The sequence below is a fragment of the Zootoca vivipara genome, chromosome 2 (genome assembly GCF_965207765.1).
Source record: "Zootoca vivipara chromosome 2, rZooViv2.hap1.1, whole genome shotgun sequence".
In the NCBI taxonomy this organism is placed as follows: Eukaryota; Metazoa; Chordata; class Lepidosauria; order Squamata; family Lacertidae; genus Zootoca; species Zootoca vivipara.
The window spans coordinates 102,206,317-102,218,343 of record NC_142584.1 but is presented as its reverse complement, the minus strand read 5'-3'; the positions used below and the strand labels follow the sequence as shown (position 1 = coordinate 102,218,343).

The window sequence follows — 12,027 nt, the reverse complement described above, 5'->3', positions numbered from 1 at the left end:
ATATGGTTGTATTTTAGAATAAGGGCATTTCTTGCTGGTAAAAATAAAACTGCCTTTTATTCTAAAAATAAATAAAGGGGGAAGGGTTGTGGAGAAGTCCAGTTGCACCAGGAAGTGATCTGACCATGGCATTTCTTTAGTTTCGCTTTTACTTAGTGTCAGATCACCAACATCCATAGAGGTGAACACCAGGTCTGTGGTTATGAGTTGGGCCAGACTTATTCAGGGACAGTCCCATGGAGGCCATGCTTTCCGTGAAGTCCTGAGCGGCTCCTTGTAAAGGTCGTGTCGGTGTGGATGTTAAAATCCCCTAGGACAACCACACTAGGTGTCTCCAGGAGAACATCTGCCACAACCTGAAGCAGCTCGGGCAGAGAATCCTTGGTTCAGTGGGGAGGTTGGTACACCAAAAGGAATCCTGTACTGCCCCTATTGCCCAACTTCCAGAACATGCACTCAGAGAACTGGGTCTTCTCAATGGGATGCCCGGTGCAAACTAAAGACTTCCTAAAAATCACTGCAACCCTCCTCCCCACCCACAAGACCTGGGTTGCTGTGCATAAGAGAAACCTGGTGGACAAGCAGCAGCAAGGACAGGCCCATCTGCTTCATCCAACCAAGTCTCTGTTACACATGCCAGGTCAAGTACTCCATCCACGATCAAGTCATGGATGGCAGTGGTCTTATGAATCATTGACCTGGCATTGCACAGCAGCACCTGCAGCTCATGTGGGTATCCCTTGCTGATTCCAGTATCCGTCCGGTCAAGACCAGAGCCGGAGGGAGGGATAGTCCTCAAACAACGACTAAACCTGCCTCCTCGGTAATGACATGGTCTGGTCTTAGTGTAACTCCTTATGTAAACTTATGTAAGATCTGATACCCAGGCCCCACAAAATAAGAAGTTATCCGCCTTGTTGAATCAATCAGTAGCTGCTTTAAAAGAATAGTGGTGAACCTGTGGTTCTCTATATACACTTGGACTACAGTTCTCAACTCTGACCATTGACCATGCTGCTGGGGCTGCTGAGAAATGTAGGATAGTAACAGGACACAGATTCCCCATCCTTGTTTAAAAAAGTAACTTGCATTTTTTACTTAATTTGGACAACATAAGAATATATATATATATATATATATGTGTGTGTGTGTGTGTGTGTGTGTGTGTGTGTGTGTGTAAAAATTGTGAAAGTGCCGGATCCAATTTTCTCCATAACTGTTTGACCGATCGTCCTGAAATTTTGACACAACGATCCAGGCCTCTCCCCGAGCGTTGTTAGAAAAAAAAATCCCTCAGAACACACACCTGCGCAGGTACAGACCTGCTTTTCCACAAAGTAAAACAGCGCCCTCAAGTGGAATTCCACAGTACACCCCCTCCCTTCCTGTGAAATCTACACCACACCCACACCAAATAATGATGTCATCAACCAAGCAACTGAAACCACCATTACCAGGCAACCCACAGAGTCAGGCCAGGGCCAAGGAATGGAGAGACAGGGCGGAGGCACATTTAAATACTAGCCCAAGCCAAGGCCTCGTCTCTACTTTACAGCCTAAAGACTAGGTCTCTGCTCCATTTTACAGACTAGGCCTCAGCTCTATAGCCCTTTAAATACTATCCCGAATGGAGCCCTGGGTGGGAGGTGGGGGGGGGAGGAGGAGCCCAAATAGGTCATGGGCTGACGTAGGGTGGGGGGAGCAACTGTCCAACAACCACCAAAACGGCCATTCCACCCCGAAAGCCCAAGCCCAAAGCCTCTCCCAGCGGCTACATTAATAAACGCCTGGCAGCATTAGGCAGTCGTTCATCATTTCTCCTAACACGCACTTGGGGGCACAGCGAGGGGTTTTCGCTTAATAATTTAGTGGGCGTTGTGTCACATGCGAGGCTCCGGCGTCCATTTCAAGTAAGGGCAGTCGTGCCCCTTTTAACCTAGGCTTTATATACTACGACTGATTGCAAGCCTCTGCGTCTTTTTTAAAAAACAACAACCATGCACTTTCTCTCCCCAATTTAAGTCCTCAGGTATTTGCAGTGGCCAATTCCCCCCCCCCCCGATTTACAATCCCCTACCTTCCCCTTGCCACTTCCTGGGTTTTTTATGGAACTGAACAACTCGGGTGCTTCAGAACGCACCTTCTGTTGCCAGGCCCTTGCAGGGCCAGACACAGGCCCGGGCCAGGTAGATAATGTGGCCCTGTTTTTAACCCTTTTGTTACTTTTTTCGTTTTACTGATTGTGAATATGCTGACCGAGGCCCCCTTTAAATCCGGAGGCCCGCACCAAGTGGCCCATATGGCCCACCTCCTTCTGTCTGTGCCTGTCTGTTGCTACGGGGCTGTGGGGCTTCGCTATTTGACCCCTCCCCGGTCGGGATTTTTAAAGTAGTTCTCTGGGTCCCAGGGCACATCATCACCCCCAATCCTTAATCTAAATATATAGAAATGTTCACGATGCGTGTGCAGGGGCCAATGTATGGAGATACAGGGGGGAGGGGACAACACTCCCCAGGGACAACAGAGGGAAGGGTATCCTACCGAAACACAGGGATGAGCCGGGGTGGAGGGAGGAGGGGCAGGATACGTCATGGATCGGGACAGGGTGGGGTGGGGATCACAGGAAAGAACCACAGCAACGCATGGCCGGGTCAGCTAGTGTACAAATATTTAAATACAGAGGGGGGAAAGCAGACCTGATCTCCTATACTGGGGTTAAAAAGTGTCTTCAAAACTAAATCACCTCAAGGCGCATGAAATCTCTGAAGCAGTAACCTTTTTATGTGAAAGTGCTAGGTAGGTTCTGCTTTGTGGGAATCTTCTTAACCTAAAACTTGAAGACTCAAAGTGGTGTGGGCATGAGGCATTGCCACAAGTGATGTAACAGAAGGTGTGCAATAAGGTCAATGCCATTTGCATAGATTCTACTTGGAGTTGTATCCAACTAAATCATTGTATGCATGGAAAAACTTGCATGAACAGATCAGAATTCCTCCCACCTGTGCACCGTCTGCACCATATCCAAATCTTTGGAGAATTGGGGGAATGCCCAGAGCAGATTTGGGAGGTGTGCAGGGGAAGGAAAGTGGGGGGGGGGAGTTCTGTAGCACTTCTGGAATATAGCTGCCAAGTCTCCCGCTGAAAAATGCGGGATCAGCAGCGGCGTGGCACCGGAAGCCTCTTCTACGCATGTCTGGACATGCGTAGAAGCAGCTTCTGGTGCCGCTCTGCCCGATTTCCGGTGCCCAGGCATGGGCAGAGCAGCACCCGAAATGGAGCCTCCCTGGCAGGTAGGAAATCCGGGGATTTCCGGGATTTTTTTCTATTCGGAATAACAGCGGGAAACTGATTAAAATCCGGGGGTTTCCCGCGAAAAACGGGAGACTTGGCAGCTATGTTCTGGAAGTCACTCGGTTCACACATGTTTTAGTTGGATAAAACCAAATATTTTCAGTAGCAGTGGGTGCATTGGAGAGAGATGTGATTGCACGTGTTTCCCTTTGAGAAAATAAAGCTGAGTGCTGAGGAGAATATGACAGTTTTGTAAGAGAAGCATTTCATTGATGTCAAGATGTCCTGATGCTGCACGATTATTTATTTTATTTAGTAGACAAACTGTTGTGTTGAAAGAGTCTAAGGCTGCAGTATAGGTGTAGGGGTTTCATTGCACATTTCCCCCCTTAAAAATAACACTTAAATTCTGCAGTAAAAGTACACCATTTTAAGAATGGGTGGTAAAATAAATACTGTATCCAAGCATGGGTGTAGCCAGGATTAATGTTGGGGGGGTCAGGTTTCATGTTGCAGGGGAGGGGCAGAACCTCAGTTAAGTATTTTTATCGATTTACTTGATTTAGGGGGCCTGGCTCCCCCCCCTGCTATGCCCATGTATCCAAGCCTTATGGGTAGCTGTCAGGGTGCTTTATCTGACTGCAAGCGTGACAGGTTAGTGAGAGGAATAAAAGGTAAAGGTAAAGGGACCCCTGACCATTAGGTCCAGTCGTGACCGACTCTGGGGTTGCGCGCTCATCTCGCATGATTGGCCGAGGGAGCCGGCGTATAGCTTCCAGGTCATGTGGCCAGCATGACAAAGCCGCTTCTGGCAAACCAGAGCAGCACATGGAAACGCCGTTTACCTTCCCACTGTAGCGGTTCCTATTTATCTACTTGCATTTTGACGTGCTTTCGAACTGCTAGGTTGGCAGGAGCTGGGACCAAGCAACAGGAGCTCACCCCGTCACAGGGATTCGAACGGCCGACCTTCTGATTAGCAAGCCCTAGGCTCAGTGGTTTAACCAAAGCGCCACCTGGGTCCCGTAGTGAGAGGAATAGGACTTGCCTTTTCCAGCTTTCATTCAGTCTAGAAACAATGGTGAGCAATGACTTTGCTTTCAGCCTCAACTGAATGTGCTGTGCTATACTGAGTCTTTTCTCTCTCTGTGTCCCCATGGAGAGCCAAGCAAGACTTTGTGCTATACTACTACTGTATGTCCTTAATGTCGTATTCAACACTCTGCTTTTTCTGCAACATCATATATATTACCAAAAAATAATAATCCAAAGATGAGAGGTTCTAAGTGTAGGCTCAGAATACTTTGCTTGGAAACATATTGATGAAATATGCAATCTGCAACCCGTTTGATCCTGCAATTTGCAGGGTCACATTAACACCAGCTTTTTATTCCACCTGTTATCAGCATCTCTGAATCACCAGACTCTGGTGATGCTTTTCAATTTGGAAGTTTTTGAAATACTTCCCTGGGAGTGGGGAAAGCTGTTGAAGGAAGAACCCAATGAAAATGATCTGAGTATAATGAAAATTTAAAATATTGACCGGAATGATTTAAAAGCTTCATTTCATTGCTCATAAAATTATAATTATGTTGACTGTAAAGATACTTAGGAGTGTGTTTCCAATTATGGGTGGAAAATAACTATTGTAGAGCTTGGGGGAAAACATTTTGTCTTAAAGGCTACACAAGGGAATTAAAAGATTAAATGCAGTGAAAAGGGTTGGAGTTTGAGGCTGTGCAGCTTTAATCATGCTACTGCTGGCTTGACTTTAGTAGTGCTGTAATATCTTAGTATCTCATGTCTCATAGACTGGTGACACAATCAGGGTCTTCATAAAGAGTACCACCACCCCGCTTAATTTCCATATGTGACTTAAATGGATGATTTTCGACACCAAGGGAATTAAGCTGAGACACCATTTTGGTGGGCAATTCCAGAGGAGGTCTCATTATTCCCATGGTTGACCAAACAGAAATCCCGTATGCTTAATAACATGTAAGTCTAGTTCTGGATCATATACGGTAGCACATCAGATGCTTGGGCTTATTTTGACCAAGACATGCCAGCAGTAGGACAAACGGGGAACGAGTGCACTTTTGAGTAGCATACTGCTTGTTGACATTACACCATACTTTGTTTTTAACTGTGGTTTATTGTGATGTGTGAACTTGCCCAGTGTATTCAGCAGGTCAGTGTACAATAACCAATTCCTTACTATTCTGCCGTACTGGTGAGGTAGAATTACAAAAATATGGCTGTTGAACATGTCACTTTGAATGCATAGCAGTTTGTGGGCATATGTTCTGGAACCCAGATTTATTGTTGTTTGATCATGTGAACTGACTTCAAACCTGATATCAATGGTTGGTAACAATAATGGTTGGTAATAATAACCATAGCTGTAATACTGATAATGTAATCTTGCATGAGTTACCAATGCAAGCAACAGAGAAGGAATAGTCCTCCAAGCTTTATTTTCATGTAACCAACTAGAGATATGACAAATAGGAACTCACAACTGAAGCTCAAGAACATTAATCTCCATATCATTAAGGGCACAGGTAAAGGTACCCCTGACTGTTAGGGCCAGTCGTGGATGACTCTGGGGTTGCGGTGCTCATCTCGTTTTACTGGCTGAGGGAGCCGGTGTTTGTCTGCAGACAGCTTCCGGGTCATGTGGCCAGCATGACTAAGCCGCTTCTGGCAAACCAGAGCATCACATGGAAACGCCGTTTACCTTCCCGCCGGAGTGGTACCTATTTATCTACTTGCACTTCAATGTGTTTTCGAACTGCTAGGTTGGCAGGAGCAGGGACCAAACAACGGGTGCTCACCCCATCGCAGGGATTCGAACCGCCGACCTTCTGATCGGCAAACCCTGGACACTGTGGTTTAGACCGCAGTGTCTCTCACGTCCCTTCCTCCATATAATTAATTCCCCTCAGTTCTTGAACTCATTTACCACAGCTGTCACGCGAGCAATAGTGTAAAGTACTGGCAAGGACCAATTAACATGCGTCAGAATGATGCCCGATTGCGTGCACAGCGCTGAACCTGGAAGTGACATGAAAGCATCGCTAAACGTGTCACTAAAAGAGTGTAAACCGGGTGTGGTGTGCTTATATGTGCTTCACCCATGCATGCAGGGGGCTGGGAACAGAGCCCCCCCCAATGGTCATTGTAGTTCAGTTCAGACCTTGTTGTATCATATAGGAAGACTATAAAGAAAGCAAAATACAGTAGTAACTCATTTCTGAGTGGGGGAGTACTCTTTTGTTTCATTTATTGTGTAACCACTGTAAAGGAGATTTTAAACCCTTGTTCCACTTTTTAATGTGTTTCTCTCTAGATGAGGATAATGCTGCTTCTGTCTAGCATTCTGTGTCTTTCCTTCACTCAAATACAAAGTAAAATGTGGAAAGTATTTCTACAAGAGAAGATGCTGTGACTTTTTGTCTAAGACAGTGGTTCCCAGGGGTCCACGAGCTATGCCAGAGGGGTCTGCAAGATGCTATTAGAATAAAAAATATATTAAATATATTTCGTATGATAACAGATTTTTTGTTTTGGCCGCTTCCTGCATGAGCAGAGTCTAGCACAAAACTAGAATTAGATAGAGGCAGTAGTTCTGCTGTATGCCGTTGGTGGTGCTTTACAAACACTACTGTTTTGCAAAGAGGCAGCGCGCACGTTCTACTAACGCTCACCTCCCCAAGATGCTTTGCGCGCGTCGGCTTCATTTGTGCGCTACTGCGCAGGTACCCTGTCTTCTCCATTCCCCTCCCTCCTCCCTGGCGCGCGCTGCCTCTTTGCAAAACAGTAGTGTTTGTAAACAAAGCGTTGTTTTTCGCGGAAGCTACAGTTCGTGTAGTTAAAAATGGACCGTTGGTTAAAAAGTGGTTCGTTAAAACGACAAAGGCCTACAGATGAAGAGGTTTCAAGTTTGGAACCTAATATTTCAGAAATAATGGACTCAAAGGACAGATTTAACTCATTAAGAACTGAAAATTAAAACTAACTGTATACTGATGGAGTACTCTTTTGTAACTGTAAAAAACGTATAAATATAAAATATAAAAAGACTCTTAATTTGGCTCTCATTTTTTAATTTTAGGATTAAGAATTAATGGGGGTCCTTGTCACAATAGCGGCTCGATGAGGGGCCCTCGAGAAAATTTTGTTGGGAACCCCTGGTCTAAGAGCACTTTTATCTCAAATCCTGCCTGACATTATATATAAAACAGCACATTTCCATCTATTTGAATTTTGCTTAATTGTGGGGGGGGGGGAGCAGAAAAAAGAAGACATGATATTTGTAGTGCTGTTCATCTCAGCTTTCTGTTTGTTAATGTTAGAATGAGTTGTGTTAATTCCTGAATGAATGCTTGACTAGCAGAGTGACAATGCTTTACTTACACAGTGCTTTTTCTCTGTAGGAGAGTACAAATAAGTATCTCAACTAATGCTGCATTTATGCATAACATGGCTAGGAAACTGCATAAACCTTTGATCTCCAGTGACTTGCAGGCTTCTGGGGTTTCTTTCAGATTTTATAAAAGGCTTTCTTTTCTCTCTCTGCCCAGGTTTCTTCACTTCAATAAGCTGGGCAATGTGCCAAGTTTTGTATTGCCAGACTAGTGAATAAAGTACAAATGAGCGTCTATGTAAAATTCTTAATGGTGTAGACTCCAGCAAAACATAAACAGAAGTGGGACAAAGTAAGGTTAAAACAATGCTGATTCTTAATCTTTTGCTGTTCTTAGGCTTCTTTACTTTCACTATGTAAGCGGACTCCAAAAAAAGGCAAGAATATATTGGTTTGAAAGCAACTATACTTATAAAAGAGAAGGGGGAAAAAGACCAGAAACATCTTGTCCTTGCAGGATAATTGAGTGTATACTTTGTTGTGCTGCTTTTAATTGTATACTGACCTGAGTGTTGCTATAGAAAGGTGAGAAGGGAACAAATTATAAATAAAGTTGAGGGCGCTTTTCAGGTCAGTCCAACAATACCTGCCTTTCTGGATCCAACCAATGAGCCATCTAGGTCAGCACTGTCTCTTGGAGTAGCTAGCTGTGTGCTCCTGGGAAACACACAGCATGGTATAGTGATAAGAATCCTGTGTCAATTTGTCTTCAGCAACTGGTAATTGGAGGTATACCGCCTTAAAATACCGAACAGCACCTTTAGCTGTCATGTTTAAATATCTATTCAGACAAATCCACAGAGGACATACCTAATCTTTTTTTAAAGCTGTCTAAGCTAGTGATTACTATGGCACCTTGCAGCAGTACATTCCACATAATGTGTTGAATGAATAAATTGTTTGGGCAAGAACCTTCTCCTGATCAATTTCACTGAATGACTTGAGCACACCGTAATATATTCTCTTGAAAGAATATCCGCTGTCAATACTGGTGATAATTTCTTTTTATAAATCTTTATGGTTCTTGCTTAGGGCTGCATGGAGCCTTTCACTGTCTCCAGGACTTTTAAAAATTATGTGAATGGTTTCAGGCTGAGTGGTAGGGCAGTTAAACTTCACTTGCTGCATATCAGCTCATTCAAAATGACCTTACAACTGGTTCTTGCATAGGAGAACCCCCCACCCTTCAGACGTGTTCTCCTTAGTCTTGCAAACAAAGCAAAGTAGAAGTTACAGATTCATCTTTTAATGCAGCCTTAATTAAAGTTCAGATCTGAACAAGGAACTAATGGGATTGGCTTGGCTCCAAACACATACCGGTAGATTCCAGCTAGAAGGGAGGAACTAGCAGGTGAATCTCTTTCAAGAGAACAAAACGCCAGACTTTATGGTAAAATGAATTGCAGGATGGCAAGGAAGGAAGGACTCAACACCATTCCAACCTTCCCATGTGATCTCAATTCTCTCAGCTGTTTGTAACTGTAGGGTAAGAAAAGATGCATTTCTCCTAATTGTAGTTTGAGATTCTACTACAGTAGCATTTCAGGGTAGGTGTACTTGTTTTTGGTACTGAGAATTCACACACTGAGAGTTACACCTTGTGACTATTATGCGATGAATGCTTTGGGGGGCAATTTTAGGGACAAAAGAAAGGGTGTGTGACTGTTATGTGGTGGCGACCATTATGCAGTGAAATATGGTATATATTGCTTTTCAGATGGACCCCACAAACCTGTTTACATATTTTTTTTAGAATAAGCAAGGAGAGATAAAATTAAATAGAAAAAGACAACTGTTTTGTTTGAAGCTGTAACAGCTTCCAGTCTGTGCAAACATTCTGGATTCCTAGATGAAATTATCCCCCCCCCTGCGGTTTTGGGGTGCGCACAGCGGGAGTAGAGTGGGAGGAAAGCCCTGTTGCGCTAGCGGAAGTTCTTGCACAGGCCTTCTACAGACAGGGCTGGTTGGGTGAATTGAGCACAACGTCATGTTCATTAAGTTGACTAGATCTACTCTGAGTAGGATTGGCATTGGATGAAACCCATCAGGTGGCATTCAATGCTAGTCCTACTCAGACCAGACCCATTGAAGTTAATGCTGGCATCCGTCTGTTTCGTGAGACAATGGAAGGGTGTGCCTAAGGGGGCTAAAGTCAAACGTTTGGAGAGTTACAGCCCTTGGCTTTGTTTGTAGAGAATGATATGGGATTTAGTTGACTACAGCCCAATGTTTGCAGACAGCAACACCAATTTTTAAAATGATAAACTCTCAAATTTATATTCAAAATAGTTGGGAACAACATTTAATTTCTCTGAATACAATTTTTTTTTTAAAAAAAATATATTTTATTAATTTTCCAATTAAAACCAATTATATCACATTCATTATTTCAAATTATACACATATATATATCAATCAATACAAATTTGAGTTGTTTTTCTGTTTCAATATAATGGTAATATAGTAGAATAAAATGACCCTTCAAAGTTGAAAATGACTGTTCTAAGTCTTTGGAAGATTTTAGGGGATACATGGATTACTAATTTGTGTTCAGAGTTGGTTATTCCCTTCCCTAGGAGCTTTATGCTGCACTAGAAAATGAGGAAGCATTGACTTAATGTATCCTGTTCAAGTAATTTTTCTGCACATGACTTAACTTTAGTTATACAATTTATTTGCTTCTTTTAATATAGATTGGATTGATGAAATCTTACATGCTTCAGTTTAAATATTTAGTTTCACAGTATACGGTACCCTTATTCTTTCTGGATAGCAAATACAGATCCACAATATCATTTTGTTAGTATTGGTGGTTATATTGATGCAGAGTGTACCCATCCATGTTCAGTGAGGATGAAGTCCCCCCCCTCTTAAAGCAGGATTTTTGTAATCTCTAGTTCCTTTCCCCTTTAAGCAGGGCTAGTTAATAAGGCCCACCGGCAATCCTGCTAACCAAAGATTTAATCATGATACGTAGTTCTAAGCCCAGTTGTCATATGGGGACAGTATAGGACAGTGCAAGTGTAACCCTGAGCAATAGTATCTGCTTCCACCCAAAGAAATGTTGTGACCTCTTCATCCACAGACAGGAAAGTATGTCCCACTTTCCATGCAGCCTCTGCTTCCTGCACTGCTTTCCTATTCTCCAAACAGCACCATTAGTCTGGACCCTTTCCCTTTATTTTTTGGATTTTAACTATTGTACCATTCAGTCCCACAGCATTTTAAATCTCTTCATAGATCTCCAGCATCTATATCACTTAATGAAACAATTCTATATAGACCAAATCCCAATTTTCTGTAACATTCATTGCAGTAATCTGTGTTTGCACACTTCCTGTGTTTGTAACTTCTGGCTGTTTTTTTAAAAAACATTTTCTTCTCTTTCAAGTCTGTGCAGAAGCATTCAACCCAGATGAAGAAGAGGAAGACACAGAACCAAGGGTAAAGTAGAATGAACAAACCGTATCTGATTTTTGCACAGATTAATGGGACAGATACTGTTGCAATAAGCAGTTCTGCGTGTGCTACCTGCCTTCCTTATAACATGGATCTGTGGTTTTACAAAGTGAAGTCATAAGTGATGCAGCAACACTTTGTTCTGTAGGGCATTGCAGCTGTGTTACAGATTGAACAGCAAAGGGTTTTCACAATTATACTTGAAAGCCTTTCATCTGTGAGACTTTGATAATACTACTTGTGGTAGCATGTAAAAATTAGTAAAATTGATACACAGATTTCCTCACATCTCTTCAATGCCTCTTCGTAGAAGTGGGATGCTTTACTTTTTCAAGAATTTGACTAATAGTAGGAGATACCTATCCCCCCCACCCTACCCCCTAAAAACCTCCCAGCATTATTCCACATGCTGTAAAAAGCAGAAACATTTGTTTTATACCATTTTTTAAAGTATGGATAGGCTTGTTTGGGATTTCAGATGCAGTTATTTTTAGAGAATGCTCAATATTACTTAACAAACTGTTCATACTCTCACACATTTGTATCTTTCATGGGATAAGTCCATATTTTCAAATAGGGAAAATGTCTCTAGAGCAGGCATCCCCAAACTGCGGCCCTCCAGATGTTTTGGCCTACAACTCCCATGATCCCTAGCTAACAGGACCAGTGGTCGGGGAAGATGGGAATCGTAGTCCAAAACATCTGGAGGGCCGAAGTTTGGGGATGCCTGCTCTAGAGCAAATATAGTTACACTTGTAAACAAGCATGCTTTTTCACTCATTTTCTCAAGTTATTTAAAGTTTTTTTTAAAATGAATAACAAACTAGATAGCAATGGGAAAAATTGCT

At 42.9% G+C, this 12,027-nt stretch overlaps 1 protein-coding gene across 1 annotated transcript in view; it reads left to right on the top strand.

Annotated features, from left to right (window-relative positions):
- PRKAR2A (protein kinase cAMP-dependent type II regulatory subunit alpha) overlaps nt 1-12,027 on the top strand; it is a 92,556-nt gene that overhangs the window by 53,497 nt on the left and 27,032 nt on the right. The window contains exon 3 of the mRNA XM_035106818.3: nt 11,112-11,164. Coding sequence (XP_034962709.1) covers nt 11,112-11,164 — 53 coding nt within the window. The remainder of the gene's footprint in view (nt 1-11,111; nt 11,165-12,027) is intronic.